The sequence below is a fragment of the Mesoplodon bidens genome (genome assembly GCF_964165515.1).
Source record: "Mesoplodon bidens genome assembly, chromosome: 2".
NCBI classification, from domain to species: domain Eukaryota; kingdom Metazoa; phylum Chordata; class Mammalia; order Artiodactyla; family Ziphiidae; genus Mesoplodon; species Mesoplodon bidens.
In genome coordinates, this window is record NC_138177.1 from 37,585,243 (window position 1) to 37,604,656 (window position 19,414).

At 34.6% G+C, this 19,414-nt stretch overlaps 1 protein-coding gene across 3 annotated transcripts in view; it reads left to right on the forward strand.

The window, feature by feature from the left end:
• Nucleotides 1–19,414, forward strand: part of CEP350 (centrosomal protein 350) — a 144,779-nt gene that overhangs the window by 39,832 nt on the left and 85,533 nt on the right. For all 3 annotated transcript variants that reach the window (XM_081225068.1, XM_081225070.1, XM_081225069.1), the window contains exons 12-17: nt 1,988–3,048; nt 4,539–4,689; nt 6,089–6,258; nt 13,195–13,381; nt 15,738–15,958; nt 16,425–16,588. In XM_081225068.1, the coding sequence (XP_081081194.1) occupies nt 1,988–3,048; nt 4,539–4,689; nt 6,089–6,258; nt 13,195–13,381; nt 15,738–15,958; nt 16,425–16,588 (1,954 nt within the window). The remainder of the gene's footprint in view (nt 1–1,987; nt 3,049–4,538; nt 4,690–6,088; nt 6,259–13,194; nt 13,382–15,737; nt 15,959–16,424; nt 16,589–19,414) is intronic.

Sequence of the window (19,414 nt, forward strand, 5' to 3'; positions counted from 1 at the left end):
CAGAGTTCATTGTTCCCTATCTATACCCTATTCAACTTTATATATCTTTATATTAGTACTTAATGACATCATGTTTAGCTGTTTATTAGTCTCTCATCCCTGCTAGATCTTCTGAAACTGAAGAGTAAGGATTAGGTCATAACTGGATTAAATCTTTCCATTTTTGTGTACTGCTATTCCTCTACCATCAACACAGAGCCTGCCACAAAATTGTCATTCTAAGTACTTGAATTTAAAGATCTTGGGTTTTTACTCAGCAGTACCTTTTTTTTTTTTTTTCTTTTTGTGGTATGCGGGCCTCTCACTGTTGTGGCCTCTCCCGTTGCGGAGCACAGGCTCCGGACGCGCAGGCCCAGCGGCCACGGCTCACGGGCCCAGCCGCTCCGCGGCATATGGGATCCTCCCAGACCGGGGCACGAACCCGTATCCCCTGCATCGGCAGGCGGACTCTCAACCACTGCGCCACCAGGGAGGCCCAGCAGTACCTTTTTATTTATAACTTCCTTTGTATTTGTTTCTACCAGCTTAATTTGGGCACTAATAACCTCACACCTTGCGTTTGTAATAGTCTATATTCTGTGATGTAGAATCTATTCACTAGTCTTCCTTTATTCTGCTTTCATAGCAGTCATTCAATATACAAGACTGCTACCACATAACCTTCAACCAAACCTTGTATTACATGCCTTTCATTTCCCTTATCACCCTGGTTACCCTCCTCCAGATGATTTTTTTTTAACTTAATTGGTAGGACTTCATATTTATTCATACTAGTTTGGTCTAAGGTTGCAGCCTGTCTAAATAACTTTGAATCATAATTCGATAATTTGGGTTAGGCATGCCTCCTAACTTTCTGTCATCTACAAATTTGATAAGCATGTCTTCATGTCAACATCCAAAAATAATGGACAAGACCAAGGACAACACCTCATGTTATTTTTTCTAAGGATCTTCTTAATAGTTAACACGAGTCTTTAACCTTTGTATAGTATTCCTTAATATGCAGGGAGGTTGTCTATAATCTGGAAATATAAGTGAATTATATAATGTCATCTAGGGCATCTTTATTCTGTTTCTAGCCTTTAAGGACGCCCTATCAATTTTTCTTAGAACTAGATTGTAATAATCTCATTTCTTTAGTATGTACAATGTTAAATATAACTGTTTGGTATTTATTAAATATGTGTTGATTAGAGTAATATCATGCCTACAATCTTAAGCATTTCTCTTTTATGTAACATTATTTTTAAAGAGAAAGGTAGAGCCAATATTGTAAAAAATTTTGTCCACAGAGTTTTAAGGGTTATAATGCCTTCTCCTCAATAGTTTAAAAAATGTGTCTTAGTTGAAGAAAGCTGTTTACAAAACAGTATGTATGATAAGATTTCATTTTTGTGAAAATAACATGAAACACAACATACATGTAGAAAAATGTTTAGAAAGATATAGTTCTTTTTTTAAAATTTTATTTATTTATTTACTTATGGCTGCATTGGGTCTTCGTTGCTGCGTGCAGGCTTTTCTCTAATGGGTCGAGCAGGGGCTGCTCTTCATTGCAGTGCACGGGCTTCTCATTGCGGTGGCTTCTTGTTGCAGAGCACGGGCTCTAGGCACGTGGGCTTCAGTAGTTGTGGCACGCAGGCTCAGTAGTTGTGGCACACGGGCTTAGTTGCTCTGCAGCATGTGGAATCGTCCTGGACCAGGGCTCAAACCCATGTTCCCTGCATTAGCAGGCGATTCTTAACCACCGTGCTACCAGGGAAGTCCTAGAAAGATATAATGAAATAGTGATAGTGCCTCTTTCTCATTGGTTAGCTATGAGTGATCTTTATCTTTTTTATCCTTTGTCTGTCTGTCTTTTTTTTTTTTTTTTTTTTTTGCAGTGGCTGTGCATTACTCTTATAATCAGAAAAAACAACGCTTAAAAAAAAGGTGGCTTAGTTATGAGGTCCTGTGTTAACTAACATATTGTAACTTTCATTTCCAGAAGGGATTTGATGGATCCTACATGGATGCAGCCTGACAGACTGAGTCCACGAGTCCACCATTCTCAACCACAGCCTCTTGTTGGAACAGCTGGAAATTTACTTTCCCATCTCTTGAGTTTAGAGCATGTAGGAATTTTGCATAAGGATTTTGACTCCATTTTACCAACTAGGAAGAATCATAATATGGCTTCAGGGCCATTAACTTTTACACCTCAACCATATCTGACCTCACCAGCTGCTCATCCAGATGCCTTGTTAAAACCTAGTGCTAGCCAATATAAGAGTAAACTGGATCGTATTGAAGCCTTGAAAGCAACAGCTGCTTCTTTGTCCAGCAGGATTGAAAGTGAAGCTAAGAAATTAGCTGGCGCTAACATTAACTATGGGTCAGTATGGAACACTGAGTATGATGTGCAGCGAACACCCCAAGAAGATGGACATTGGACCAAGGCTATAAGTCCACCTGTGAAAGAGGATGCAGAAGATGTTTTCTCTGCTCGAATTCAAAAGATGCTGGGAACCTGTGTGTCTCATGCAACTTTTGATGATGATCTTCCTGGTGTAGGCAACCTTAGTGAATTTAAAAAGCTTCCTGAGATGATAAGACCTCATAGTGCCGTATCAAGCTTCAGAATGAGATCCCCTGGTCCCAAACCAGAAGGGCTGCTGGCACAATTGTGTAAGAGGCAGACTGACTGTTCTAGCTCTGATATGCAAGCTTGTTCTCAAGACAAAGCCAAAATGTCTCTTGGTTCCAGCACAGATTCAGTGAGTGAAGGGCCTCTTCTTAGTGAGGGTAGTCTCTCTGAAGAAGAGGGAGGTCAAGATGGACGGTCCCCTTTGAAGTTAGCAGAAATCTTAAAAGAAAAGGAATTTTGTGCTGGAGAAAGAAATGCTTATGAACCCATCAAAGAGTTTCAGAAGGAAGCTGAAAAATTTTTGCCACTCTTTGGGCCCATAGGTGGTACACAAAGCAAAGGACCATGGGAAGAATTGGCAAAGGGAAGTCCACATAGTGTCATTAATATTTTTACAAAATCATATAAATTATATGGAAAAGGTGAGAAAAATAAGTAACCCTTGTAATATTTGTATGTTATCTTAAGATAAATTATTTCATAATTCTGTACAAGATAATACTTAACTATAAATTTTCATCATTCATTATAAGGATTGTAGAGATTTATTATTGTCCAAATTAATCTGAGTTATCCGCAAGCTTCAACTAGAGTATTCTAATTTAATCTTTAAAATTTTAGTTTTTAGCTGTTATTGTCATAAAACAGTGGTTGGTGGTTATAGAAATTTTGGTCTAATTTAAAGAAATTCATAAGTGATGTTCAGGATTGGTATGTATCAAGTGTATACTAGGTTTACTGTGACCAGAGTTATATATTTAGATAGAAAATAAGTATATTTCTTAAAACAGTGATTTGTGTGTGGATCACTGGGAATATAGTGGTCAAGAATTGAGAGGGGCAACTGCAGTAACATTTCTAATGTGGAAACAGATCTATTACTGTTTGTCAAAACTAATTTTTAAAAACAGACTTTGAGAGTAGTGTAGCTATATATTTGGGTCCTGAAACAATAACTTTTAAAGTTCCCTTCTTATCCCTGAAATCCTGCAACACAACTTTTCCTTTTCTGTGGTGGCCTCAATTCCTTCAAGTCCCTTTCTCTGTTCTTCTTCAGTAGGTGGATTCTACACATCTTATGCTAGTATAACCTTAGAATTCCCAGGTTAGAGAGTGAGGCTGAGCCCTAAGTCAGCCGTGGATACTGTGGTTTTTCATTTCCATTCTACATAGTGAGCAACTTATCTGACAAATGAATTGATTTCATCTGTTCAGCTTATGCTTAATTGGGTATCCCATTGCATTTTCCTAGAATTTATATTTAGCCACTTCGGTATGATCTTGTGCAGACCTATATGTGCTATTGATCTCTTTTGTTTAACACTTATTTCTATAGGTGATAATTTTAAAGTTCTGTGGATATTAAAGTTCTTTTGGTTATAGCAAAGTGCTTTTAAATCAACACCCTCAATTTTTTTTCGCAAGAAAGTTGGATTTTTTCTTAAATCCTTCTGTTAGATTTTCATTAAGATATTATACTGAAATGTTTAGAGTTGAAATGATCTGTTATCTGGGATTTGTTTCAAAGTAATATTTGGGGAGAGTTACAAATGGAGGGAATAGGAAGTTTAATTGAAACTAGATCGGTCATGTATTGATAATTGTTAAAGGTGGGTGATGGATGCACTGGTTTCATTATATGATTCTCCCTACTGTCATGTATGTTTGAAAATTTCCCTAATAAAAAGTTAAAAATGTATTGTTAGGTCTAAAGATAACTTGAAAAGAAGCCCTAATGAAAGCCCTAATGAAAGCCCTAATGAAAGAATGAAAAAGCCCTAATGAAAGCCCTAATGAAAGCAAACTAAAATGTCCCTAAATCCGTGTTGTTAATCTCCAGGTTATGGAATGCGTTGCTTATAGTTTTTTAAATTTTTGTTTTAAAACACATTTCAATTATTACTTTTGACAGGATTTGAAGACAGGTTGGAAAGAGGAACATCAGCATCACGGCCTTTGAATGCCATCACAACCCCTCTAAGCAGCATTTCATATGAAGATGATTTTGTCTCCTCTGCAGGGAGTGGGACTTTGACAGAAAAAAAGTCAGCTCTTGAACCCAAGTAAGAAGAATATGTTGACAATATGGAGCAAAATCTGAAGAGTGAAAAAAATATACAAATGAGAACTATGGTCTGAATATTTGTCAAATTTTCCTTGTTTAAAGGTAGCATAGTGGTTATTAAGAGAGTGGGCTCTGGATCCAGACTGTGTGGGTTTAAATACTGGCTCTCCTAATTATTAGTTCTTTGTCTTTGGGCATATTGCTTCATTTCCCTGTGCCTCAGTTTTCTCCTCTGTTAAAGTGTTATGAATATTCAGTGAAATACAAAGTATGTAGAACAGGGCCTGGCACATAATAAGCAAAATACAGGTTGTTAAATCAATCTGTGAATCCCCAGTAGAGGTTAGTATTGGGAAAACTATCCCATGGTATATTAATGTGAGATGATTAAGAAATGGTTTTCTGTGATAGAATTGAAGATGACTAGATAGACCCTTGATTTCATGATCCTAAGTAATCAGTAAATTTTTTTATAATTGGGATAACATCTAAAATTTTGCAAATCTTTGAAAAATAACAATATTATAACGTTAATATTTGTTGAGCACTTAATGTACAAGGCACTGAGAGGACTGAGTGGACTTTACCTGTATTAACTCATTCTTACAATAGCCTGATATAAGTATTTTTGATATTATTCCTACTTGAGAGAGGAAACTGAAGCACTAAGGTTGTTACTTGTACAGCATCATATAGTAAGTGAATCAGATTTTGCCAGAGAGAATTTCCTCCCTAAATTTTGTTACCATATAAAATAATCTATAATTACTCACATGCAGTATAACTTTCTTCACAAATTACAAGTTGTAATGTACATAAAATTATTGGATGATCTTTTAAAAATTAGTTATATCTAGCTGGATTAATGAAAATAAGTATTATTAAGATTATAGCAGGAGAAATATTTTAAATTTTGAACTTTAAAGAAAAGACTAATTTTTAAATCAAGACTTGCAAGGATTTAATTGTGTTGACATTTAATATCACCAGTCAATATGATTTATTGCATTTTATTTCTCACTTGAAGTAGAGCATATTAAATTATTGTTCCCTATAAGATTATCAGAAGGAAGTTAATAAATTATAAATTTGAATAGAAATTGAGGCCACATTTTTCAGTATCCAACATTATATTTTTTTCTTTTATGTGTCTGAATTACCCATTTTTATTGGTTTCACTTCAGTAAAAAACTGCCTGAGACTTTTCTCAGTAATAAATTGAGCCATAGGGAATAATCCAGGTTTCTGGTAGTAAGAAACCAAGAAAAGTGGAAAGCGTGTTTGATTATAGTTATATTCTCCTTGTGACTAAATAGATTTTAAAATATTTATAGTTTGAGCTGTGATTTGAAACTTTTTATTTCTTGCTTTAACCACTATTACTTATTCTTTGACAGTACTGGTAGTAACAGTTTAGGCATTCAGGAGGATCATTCTAGCAGAAAGTCAGCCTATGATCTTTCCTCTGTGGATGTTGCCTCCCAGCACTCATCAGGGGCCCAGTCTGCTGCGTCGTCTCGTTCATCTTCTTCTAAAGGAAAGAAAGGAAAAAAGGAAAAGATAGAATGTAAGTGGAATTTTACATGGTAATTTTTTTTCTCTTACCAGTGACTTTGTGATAGTGATCTAAAGTTATGATTTCATTTCATAAGTTAGATGAATTTCTTTATGATAATATAATTGGCTTTCATATTTATCATTACAAATACCTTTTGATATATGACATTATAAATCTTACACTTAGTACAAAAGGAATACATTAACAATGATAAAAAATTAAGGATTGTAGATAAATAATCATGCAAGAAACATAAATCCCTATTGATTCTTCTGCTCAGAGGTAACTACTATTAATGTTTTTGGTGCCTATTTTTCCAGTATATACATAAAATCAGGCATACTCCCACATACATTTTTATTTAAAAAACAAGTGAAATCATATTGTCTTGCAAGTGCTTTTTAAAAAACTTTATATCATGTACATTTCTGAGTGTTATTAAATAAATATAATACTCAAGTTTCCTTACCTATAAAATGAAGATGATAATAGATGCTTTATATGGTAATTTCGAAGCTTACATGTATAATGTGTACATCTCATTTGCTCTGTAAGCCTAGAGGTGAGAAGATAACAGTAATTAGGCAAAGGCTTCTTAAGCTCACCGGATGGTCCCTAGGGAATGATTTTGCCCCCAAAATTCTTTTTTCTGATAGTAAAAAATTGCTCATTGAGTTAAAAAAAAAAAAGGGGGGAGGAGAAATCTGTAAATATAGAAAATATTTAAAAATTAAAAATCACCTGTATTCCCTCTACCTAGAGATAACCAATGTTAACATTTTTTTAGATTTTATTTTAGTTTATTGTGGTAAAATATACATAATGTAAACTTCATCATTTTAACCATTTTCAAGTGTACAATACAGTGCTGTTAAGCACATTCACAGTGTTGTACAACCATCGTCATTACCTAATTCCAGAACTTTTTCATCATCCCATGCTGAAACTCTGAACCCATTAAACAGTAATTTCCCTTTCCTGCCTTCCCTGAGCCCCTGTTAACCACTGTTCTACTTTCTGTCTCTATGAAATTGACTACTCTAGGTACTTTATATAAGTGGCATCATGCAATATTCGTCTTTGTGTGTCTGGCTTATTTCATTTCGCATAACGTCTTCCAATTTCATCCATGTTGTAGCATGTGTCAGAATATCCTTCCTTTTTAAGGCTGAATAATATCCCATTATATGTATTTACCACGTTTTGTGTATTCTTTCATCTGTTGATGGATATCTTGGTTGTTTCAACCTTTCGGCTATTGGGAATAATGTGGATGTGAACACTGATATACAAATACTGTTTGAATCCCTACTTTCAGTTCTTTTGTGTGTACACCCAGTTGTAGACTTGCTGGATCAAAAGGCATTTCTATATTTATTTTTTTGAGGAGCTGTCATACAGTTTTCCATAGCAGCTACAACCTTTTACATTCTCACCAGTAGTGCACAAGGGTTCCAGTTGCTCCACATACATACTAAAATAACCCTTATTGTTTTCTGGGTTTTTCTTTTTTTGAAGAACAGACATTCTAATGGATGTGAAATGTTAACATTTTTAGTAAGAATCCTTACAGACAATCAGTAGGCGTATGTAAATAGAAAACGTTACATGTACAAGATCACATTTTATGTGATTTTTTTTTCTGTTAATGGGTTACAGATACCTTTCTGTGTTAGTAAATATGGATAACCCTTTGTAGTGACTACCTAGTGTTCTGTTATTTGAATATATTGTAATTTATTTAGCCAATTCCCCATTGCTAGACATTGAGGTTCTTTTTTTTTTTTTCCCTATTATAAACACTGCTGCATTGAATAGCCTTACAAATGCATCTTTATGCATTTGATCTGGTTCTTTCCTTTAAGAGAAAATCCTAGAAGGGAGATAATGGGACACTGAGTATGCCGTGCTTAAAATCTGGATACATTTTGCCAAATAGCTCTTCAGAAAGCTAGTGCCACTTTATACTTCCAATGTGAGAGTGCTAGGAATAGATTCTTTTTTAATCATTAACCTAGTATAATTCTCTTGCAGATTGGAAGTGTTCTGAAAGTCTTTGGCAGGAACATTAGACATCATTTTATCAACACTTCCCAAAGCCTGTCTTTTCTTGTGAAATACTGATTCAGTGCAATAGGCTGTTTCATAAGTATTCTGAGGATAAAAGAGCTCCATGGTTCCATAAACTTGGGAAAAGCTTTTAGAGTGAAACAGGCTTCTTGCAGGATTCATCAACATTTTTATTTTTTTTTCTTTTAATTTTTTTCAGCTGTATTAAGGGATAATTGACAAATAAAATTGTAAGGTAATTAAAGTGTACATCGTGATGATTTGATATACATATATATTGTGAAAGAATTCCTTCCATCTAGTCCGTTAACTAACACATCCATCACTATATATATATTAACACATCCATCACTATATATATATATATTGGTGAGAACATTTAAGTTCTACTGTCTTAGCAAATTTCAGTTATACGATACGGTGTTATCAACTACAGTAACCATGTTATACATTAGATCCTTGGACCTTATTTATCTTACAGCTGAAAGTTGGTAACCTTTTACCAATATCTCCCTATTTCCTCTACCCCTGACAACTACTTTTCTACTCTGTCCTTTTACGAGTTTGGATTTTTTAGATTCCACATATAAGTGATATTATACAGTATTTGTCTTCCTCTGTCTGACTTACTTCACTTAGCACAGTGCCCTCAAGGTCCATCCATGTTGTCACAAATGGCAGGATGTCCTTCTTTCTCATGGTCGAATAATATTCCATTGTATATGTACCACCTCTTTATCCCTTCATCCATTGATGGATGGTTGTTTCCATATTTTGGCTGTTGTGAATAATGCTGCAGTGAACATCAGAGTGCATATGTATTTTCAAATTAGTGTTTTCATATTCTTTGGATAAAATCCCAGAAGTGGAATTGCTGGATCATATGGTAGTTCTACTTTAGTTTTTTGAAGAACCTCCATACTGTTTTCCCTTTAGAAAACTGTCTATTCAGTTCCTTTGCCCATGTTTTAACTGGATTGTTTGCTATTGAGTTGTGTGAATTCTTTATGTATTTTGGATATTAAGCCCTTATCAGGTATATGATTTGTAAGTATTTTACCATAGGTTGTCTTTATTTTGTTGATGAAGACAAAATGTGGAAGTTTTTTAGTTTGATATAGTCTCACATATTTATTTTTGCTTTTGGTGCTTGTGCTTTTGGTGTTCATCAACACTTTTAATGTGCTAATATGGATTATTTATTTTAGGATGAGGATGAGGCTATAGTATGAAGTATTTTTCAAGTTTATTTGACCACAGAATCTGTTCTTCAATCAGCATGTTACATTAGAATTGAGCAGAATACATTTTGGGAAATGCTGATCTTGCTCAAAAATGCCGATCTTTGTTATGTTAGTGTCTCACCTAAGGTTACTAACTAGTTACTGGCAAAGCCTAGATTCTGGCTTCTAACTCCTAAATCAAGTGTACCTTCTACTGCAATATATTGTACAAGTTAAGATACCATGATATATTAAATATATGAGTATATAGACAATATGATTCAGTATAGGTTTTAAAAATTATAATCTAAAACTTGGTTAGGTGAAATACGGGTACTGTCTTTGGCTTTCACTTTCCCTGATCCCTCTCACAATGCCTTAAAAAAAAAACCCATATATTTTACTTTCCACAGCATCAACTTAAACTTAGTACTTTATCCCAAAGTTCTAAGATGTGTAAATTTTGTTGTATATGCTCCATCTGGTGGTGAAAAAGATTGTCTGCATGCTCACTCAGCTCCTTCCCAATGTAGTTGAAAACAGTTGGTAGATTAAAGTGGTAATCATAAGAAAAAATTATTTATCTTAACTTAACTTTAAAACATATAAATATACTTTCCTTTGGCAGTCTTTTAAACTGTGGGCAAACGTTTTCTTTGTATATAGGTCCCTTGTTTGGAGTTTAGATCTTTCTTGCTTAGACCATTGTATTGTCTACAATTTCTAGTTTTTTGAAATCAAGAACAATTTTTCAATTGTGTATTTTTGAAAAAATATATTAAATGAATGAAGTATTTTTATTATAAGAGTACGTCTGTATTATGGAAAATTTAGAGATAAACAGTATTAATAGCTTGCTTCTAGCCTAGGGATCATGAATAGATTTTAGATTATAGAATCCTTTCTCATTGATTAATAATCGTCTAGATTATTTGTGTGTTTTTCTCCCCATTATGATAATGCAGTCAGCATATTTAATTCATTGTATATATCTTTACATAGCTTCCTAGGATGAATTACTATGAGTCAGGTGGAATTTCTGAGTCAAGGGCTTGGCTGGAAAATGATTTTTTTTTTTTTTTTTTTTTTTCTTTTTGCGGTATGCGGGCCTCTCACTGTTGTGGCCTCTCCCGTTGCGGAGCACAGGCTCCGGATGCGCAGGCCCAGCGGCCATGGCTCACGGGCCCAGCCGCTCCGCGGCATATGGGATCCTCCCAGACCGGGGCACGAACCCGTATCCCCTGCATCGGCAGGCGGACTCTCAACCACTGCGCCACCAGGGAGGCCCCTGGAAAATGATTTTTATATATTTTTTGAGTTGTCCTCAAGAAAGGATATATGAGTTTTCACTCCCATGAAAATGGTGTACGAGTATTATTTCCTGTGTGTACTGAATGACCCTCAAGGTTTCATTACTTTAAAAATATTTGCTAATCTAATAATGAAAAATGGCATCTCATTGAAGTGATTTGCATTTCTTTGATTGATAGTTGGGTTTGATATTTCTCATACGGTAAGGCTGTTCTCATTTTTCCTTTTTTAAACCAAATTTTAATGAAAAATTGTTACCTCATTACTATCACTACAGCATAATATAGCATAATTTTTAAATTTACCTATTGTTTATTGGTAAAAATAGCTAACATAAAATTTGCTATTTTAACCATTTTTAAGCGTACCATTCAGTGGCGTTAAATTTATTCACACTGTTTGCAACGAAGTTTCACTACCATAGGTCTCCAGAACGTCTTCATCATCCTGTACTGAAACTCTACCTACTAAACAGTGACTCCCTATTCCTCCTTCTCCAGCCCCTGGCAGCCACCCTTCTGCTTTCTGCCTCTATGAATTTGACTAGGAAATTTAACCATTGTTAAGTGTCCAGTTCAGTGGCATTAAGTACATTCACGCTTTTGTGCATCTATCACCATTTTATCCATCTCCACAACTGTTTCGTTATCCCAGGCTGAAACTCTATACCCACTAAATAATAACTCTCATTTTCTCCTCCCTTTAGCCCCTGGTAACAGCTGTTCTACTTTGTGCATCTCTATGAATTTGCCTACTCTAGGACCTCATATGGGTGTATAATCATACAATATTCGTTCTTTTGTGACTGGACGGCTTATTTTACTTAGCATAATGTTGTCAAAGTTCATCCATGTTGTAGCATGTGTCAAAATGTCCTTCCTTTTTAAGGCTGACTAATGTTTCATTGTATGTCTGTATATACCATGTTTTGTTATTGCAGTCAATGTTGAAGGACACTTGAGTTGCTTCTGTCTTTTGGCTATTGTGATTAATGCTGCTGTGAACATGGGTGTGCAGCATAATTGTTTTTTTCTTTACTTTTCCATTTTCTTTTGATCTTTAACCATATATCTACATTAAAAAATATTTCAACTGTCATTATAATGTGCACATGATTCTTTTTTCTGCTTTTTTTTTTAACCTAGCAAATATTTTTCCGTGCTGCTGTTGAAACATATCATCAAGGTGAACAATGCCTTAGACTTAGAGTCATGAGGCCTGGGTTTATGTCCCATTTCTGCTATCGACTGTGTATCCTTAAGTTATTTAGCCTCATAGATCTCTAGTTACCTCATCAGCAAATTAATTATATGGTACCCACTTCATAAGGTGTTTAAGAGCAATAAGGTAATATATATGCAGTGCATTTTAAATTACAGAGTGCTATTTAAATATTCAAGTTACCATTATCTATGCAATATAGACAATTCTATTGTTGGAAATGTAGGTTGAACTTTTTTTTAAATTAACTTATTTTTGGCTGTGTCGGTTCTTCATTGCTGCGCACGGGCTTTCTCTAGTTGCGGTGAGCGGGGGCTACTCTTCGTTGCAGTGCTCGGGCTTCTCATTGCGGTGGCTTGTCTTTGTTGCAGAACATGGGCTCTAGGCACGTGGGCTCAGTAGTTGTGGCTCGAGGGCTCTAGAGTGCAGGCTCAGTAGTTGTGGCGCATGGGCTTAGTTGCTCCATGGCATGTGGGATCTTCCCAGACCAGGGCTCGAACCCATGTCCCCTGCATTGGCAGGCGGATTCTTAACCACTGCGCCACCAGGGAAGTCCTGAAATTTTTTTAATTTTAAAGTTATGCATTGAATGTCATGCACAATCTGTGTTTCGTTTGTTTCAATAATCTCCTTAAGATACCCCTGTAAGTAAGATTATTCTTAGTCAGAGAATATGAACAGTTTTATGAATCTGGCTACTTAGTTCTTGCCATAGAGTTTTTTGAAAGGATTATGTAGTTCAGTTGGCAGTTGATACCATTTTTCGCTTACCTCTGGGTTTTATCCTTAAAAAGTTTCCTTTTGGTTACTTTTTTATAGGGATAGAGTAGTACTTCATTCTTGTTTAATGTTTTTGTCTTTGTTTTTAAACATTTGATCTAAGAACAATTTATTTTTTAATAACAAGTGGGAGATATTAATGGAAGAAATTTCACTTTCCTTAAATGGAAGCAAAGAATGAAGAACTGCTTTATCTTATATATGAAAAACAAATTTTTTAAAGTCCATTTTAAGGTATTCTGGTTTGTACTTTTTGTTATTTTATTGAAATCTAGGTATCAATTATCTCTCAGTAGCTTCTAATATTGGGAATCAGTTTTATAAGAAATTTACTTTACAGGGCTAGATTCACTCACTGGAAATATTCAGAACTCACTTCTTGATGAAGAAAAAGTACCCTCTAGTTCAGAACATGGCTCTCATCAAGGAAAGAAATCTGGGACCAGTAGCAAACTTTCTGTTAAAGATTATGAGCAGACTCCTGACACTGATAGCACTTTGGAGGATCTTTCTGGGCATTCTTTGAGGTAAAGTAATGCATATTTTTTACTGTAATTCATATTTAATTAAAGTTACAATATCATTTATGTTCAGAGAATTCACTTAATAAATTTATGTTTTTTGTGGTTTTGTTCATAGCTCTAGTCTTTATCTATATTTTAGAATATAGTCATCTCTCAGCTAAACAATTACAACCACTCCCACAGGAATTCTCTGCCTCTAGCACAACCTACCTTTGTATTCTAAATGCCATTGCGACAGTTGTTTTCTTGACTCAATCCTCTGACCAAGCAACTACTCTCCTTTGGGTACTCTGGGAGCTCACAGTTACCCCAGAGATCAACATTAAGTGCTTAACTTCATTTGAAGTGTTATCACTAGGCTACCAAAGACTGTCTTATTTCCTTCGTTTATACAGTTTTCTTCTCAACTGTATTCTTCCACTCTTTAAACATAACCGCTTAGTGTTCTTTTGGTATCATTGTTTATTTGTACCTCTGAACTTTTCTCTTCTGCTCAACTTATTAGATGACTCAAGCAGATTTTGAAATCTCACTCTTACATTGATTATGGAACTTGTACATTCTGTTTTTTTCCTTCTTTTTAATATCATAATATATTATGCACTTGGCCTATTGCTTACACATAACTATTGCTTTAGGTACAGTTCCTACTCTGTCTCCATGACTTTTTATCTGCTGCACTGGTTTTGTCCTTCTGGAAATTTAAGCTCTGAGAAGACATGAATATTTCTTTTTTATTTTAAAACTATGTGCTTTTTCTAGTACAGTGTCACATACAGATAATCATTTTTAATGCTTTCATGTTGCAGATAATGCTGTATCATTAATACCATCATTGCTATGTTTAAAGTTGAATTTTAATTTCTTTGTCAATGATTTTGGAATTCAGAAAACTTTACCTTTCCTTGAGAGATACTCTGATGATTTAATTGGCAAAATTTACAAAGTTAAACATTTCTGAAACAGAATCCATAGCCAAATAAGTTGATAAATGCCCCATACTATAGTCTAGACCCCCACTTTTCCACCTGTGGAGATTCACAGTGGATAAAACAATTTGAGGTTTTGATGCAAAGGAGTCCAGATTTTTAAAAAATTATTTAACCTATTTTTTTCTTAACTTACATGGCTGTAGACATTGTCTGTCTCCACACTCTTTCCCTTTGTTTCCTTTTTATTTTTTGGAAAACTTAACTAACATCATTGGAAATGCTAATCTGGGGAAGTCTCTGCAGAACAAATATAAATTCATTTTGTAAAACCATAAGGTGAGATTCAGACAGAGTAGTTTGTTTTGATGTTGTGTTGGAATTCTTTCATGGAGATCTATTAGGAGACAGAAGTAATGATAATTCTTTTTATGTTCCATAAATGAAATTGTCAGACTGTTAAAAATGTATTTCTCTAAACCGTCAGTAGAAAATTAAAGGTCACTGGAAACAAGTGAGTGCCTCTCAAGACTACTTTTATTCAAATATTTAAATGCTGGTATGAGAGAAATGTTTACCTTTGAAAACCATTTCATAGTTTTATTAAAGCTAAAAGTAAGCTTGCTTTAGATGTTGAAATATGCTAACTGCTAACATGCCTTACAGGGTATTTGAGTAATTTAGTCAGTAAATAAATGGTTAGTGCAAGGCAGCATGCTTCTTGTTATGAGAAACAATACCTTTAATGAGCATAATTTCTCAAAGAGGGGCTAGACATGTGCCTTGTGTCCTTGAGTTGTTTTAATCAAACTGCTATGAGAGGTTACTTCTTAGAAAGTTCAGGAAAGAGCTATAGCATTAAAAAGTGGACAGAAACACAATGGACATATATAAAGTATTTAGAGATGGTTAGTATGAAAAATTTTTGCTGTGACTTTTTGGTTAAGAGGAATAACGAGTAATTTTTGTCATTTAAAAATTTTTAACACAAAATGATACTCTCAGAGACATATTTTAAGATATTTTTTATAAAATAGGCTTGACCTTGCCTTTTTGTATGGTTGTAATTTTATTGCTATATAAGCTCCAGGTATTCTAGAGGATTTTGCCTGATACTACAATAAGTGATTCACGATAAATGTACATTGTAGAGGAAAGAGTTAAGTGCCAATTTAATCAAGAGACTCCTTTTCCATATTATTTTGGGCAGGGTTTGTCCCTAGCTTGTTCCCCACTGTAAATCTAGCAATAAGAGGAGTGTTCATAGTCATTCACTCAGCATAGCGACTCTGTTAAATGAATAAATGCCTGAATCACAGCTTTTTAAAGCAAATGTTAATAAAGTTATGCATGTTGTTCTTATTAATTGTTTAGATGGTTCTTGAAGTAGTTTTCCTTTCTCTAATGTCTTTATGAAACAAAACTTCTAGTGTCTCATCAGACAAGGGAAGATCACAGAAAACTCCAACTTCTCCCCTATCTCCAAGTTCCCAGAAATTGTTGCAGTTTGACCTTCCAGGAACTTCATTAGAAAGATCTAAATCCTCAATAGTAGTGACTCCAACTATAACAGGATTTAAGCCTAATGCAACTTTTGCTGATACGAACCTGGCTGCCAGCAGAACAACGACAGAGATGGCTTCAACACCAGGCAAGTAGATCCATGCAGCTGTAATTTAAAAAATAAGATATTAATTTTTTTCCAAAAATGTCTTTTCTTTCAATTAAACCATAGAGAAATGTTGTTTCAAGTGAATGCAATTACTTTTTGAAAACAAAAATTGTGCCCGAAAATAAATATTGAAAAGCGCGAGAGATTCAATAGTGGTGACTTTTCCCATTTTGCCAGCATTATTCAAAAGACACTTGAAAAATGTATCCCATATATGTACTCCTAAGTGTTCATAGGTATATATGTATTATGTACACATGCATGTATGTGTGCTCATACACACATAAGAGAAGTAACTATTAAGAAACATTGTACTAATAAGTCACTCTCTTTCCTAAAGAGGAAAGCAGACTTGTTTTTGGACCTTAAAATGAGAAATGAATTTTAGAAATCTGAGATGTAATTTCATGTGAACTTTGATATTTGACAATTATATGCCTTCCAGGTTCTAAGCGCTTTTCTCCTGCTGGCCTCCAGCATCGTATGGCAGCAGAACTCAGTTACTTGAGTGCCATTGAGGAGTCAGTGCGCCAACTATCAGATGTAGAAAGAGTTAGAGGCATTTCACTTGCTCAGCAGGAGAGTGTTTCTCTGGCTCAGATCATAAAGGTATTTGTGGAGTTTTCTTTAGTTTTCTGCATTTTTTTTCTCTTTTCTTTGCTATTTCAAATAGTTTTAATGAGTTAAAAAAACAACTTTAACTTGCCAAGTAGAAAAAAACAGTCTGTCATACAGTACCTATAAATAACCCTGAGAAAAACTATCATATGCTAAAAAGATAATTAAACTTGCAGTATTTGGCAGCAGAACAATAATACAATCATTCTCTTTCAAATACTTCATTTTCCACGTTCTCTACATTTTTCGTGACAGTGTGAAAATCAGCTTATCAAACATTTTCAATACTTTCTCTTTTTTGTGACAGGTCAGAAATGGTTGAGTTTTTGTTTCTTTGTTTTGTTTTTTAATACTTTATTTGTACTAAAAAGAAAAGTTTCTGAGATCTAAGTATTTGGTAATGCCAGGATAATAGGACTTTCCATTAGCTAACAAAAATCCAGTGTTCCTCGGTGGGAATGCTATTGGTATATATATATATATATTTTTAAACTGAGGTAGTATTTAAATATAATAAAATACACAGAATTTAAGTGTATGATTTGATGAATTTTGAACATGTAACAACCACCCTAATCAAAATATAGAACACTTCAGTCACCCAGAAGTTTCACCCAGGCCCCTTTTCAGTTAATCTTCCCTCCTAGAGGCAATTAGTATTCTGATTCATATCACCATAGTTTATTTTTGCCAGTTCTAGAACTTCATAAAATGGAAGTATACTTTGTACTCTGTTGTGTTTAGCTTTTTGTGTGTGTGTGTGTGTGTGTGTGTGTGTGTGTTCGTGGGCCTCTCACTGTTGTGGCCTCTCCCGTTGCGGAGCACAGGCTCCGGACGCGCAGGCTCAGCAGCCATGGCTCACGGGCCGCTCCGTGGCATGTGGGATCCTCCCGGACTGGGGCACGAACCCGTGTCCCGTGCATTGGCAGGCGGATTCTCAACCACTGCACCACCAGGGAAGCCCCTGTTTAGCTTATTTTATGCAACATAACGTTTTTAAGATTAATCCATGTTATTGCATCCATGATGTTGCTTTTGGTTTTTTTGCTGAGTAACATTCCATTGATGAATATATCACAATTCATTTATCCATTCTCCTGTTGATGTACATTTGTATTATTTCCAGTTTTTGGCTACCATAAGTATTCCTGCTCTGAACACTTTTTTGCAATGCTCTGTATACAACACATATTTTTATTTTTCTTGCCTAAATACTTAGGAGTGTAATTGCTTGGGTTAAGTGTATGTTTAACTTTATAAGAAACTGCCATTCCGTTTTCCAAAATAGTTGTAACATCTTATACTCTGACAGCAATATATGAGAGTTCTAGTTTTATTATATCTTTGCTATCATTGTGTATTGTAGTGAGGGTGAAGTAGTATCTCATTGTGGTTTTAATTTGCATTTCCTTTATGATTGATGAGATTGATCTTTTAGTATATTTATTGATCAAACTTACGTCTTCTTTTGTGAATATCTGTTCAAATCTTTTGCGTATTTCATGATTGGGATGTCTTACTTATTGAGTTGTAGGAGTTCTTTGTATATTCTAGAAACAAGTCTTTTTCAGATATATCTCAAATATTGCTTTTCATCCTTGATTTGCCTTTTCATTTTTTTAAACTATGTCTTTTGAAGAGCAGAAGATTTTAATTTTGATGAAATCTAGTTTTTAATCTTTTTCTTTTATGGGTAGTGCTTTTTGTATTCTAAGAAAACTTTGCCTACCCTAAGATATTAAGGTACTCTAACAAAGATATTCTTTTATTTTTTCCCCAAAGCTTTATAGTTTTGGCTTTTATATTTAAGTGTGTGAACCATTTCAAGTTAATTACAGGTTGTGAGGAAGGGGTCAAAGTTAAATTCTTTCCTCCCATATGGATGTTTGGTTGTTCTAGCACCATTTTCTTCAGTTACCTTGGTAGCTTTATCAACATTTAAGTAATCATTTACGTGTTGGTCTGTTTCTGCACTCTGTTCTTTTCCATTGACTTATTTGTGTAGTACCATACTGTTTTTCTAGTACCATACTATTTTACTATAGCTTTATTAGTACCATACTATTTTTTTCTTTTTTTTCAATTAAAATTTTTTTTTATTGGAGTATAGCTGACTTACAATATTGTGTTAGTTTCAGGTGTACAGCCAAGTGAATCAGTTATGCGTACACATATATCCACTCTTTTTTAGTTTTTTTTTCCCATTTAGGCCATAACGAAGTACTGAGTAGAGTCCCCTGTGCTATACAGTAGGTCCTTATAGCAGGTCCTCTATTTTATATATAGTAGTGTGAATATGTCAATCCCAGTCTCCCAATTTATCCCTCCCCCCCTCCCCCATAGTGAGTCTTGAAATCAGGCTGTAATTACTCCCACTTTGTTCTTTCTCAAGATAGTTTTGGCTATTCTACGTTTTTGCATTTCTGCATAACTTTTAGAATCAGTTTGTCAGTTTCTACAAAAAATTTTAAAAGCCTGGTGGCATTCTGATTTGAATGACATTGACTCTATAGATCAGTATGGGGAGAATTCACATCTTAACAATATTGCATCTTCTAATTCATGAACATAGTATGTTTTTCTGTTGGTTCAGGTTTTCAAATATTTCTCTCAGCAGTGTAATTTTCAGTGTAGTGGTCTTACACATTTTAAAAATTATTCTTAAATATTTTATGTCTTTTGATAATAAATGATTTTTTTTCAGTTTCATTTTCTAGTTGTTCCTCTTAAAATACCTATAGATAGTTCTTCTGTATGGAACTGTTCAGCCTTCCTTCATTCCTCCCAATAAATAACAGTAGTGCTGTCCATTCATTG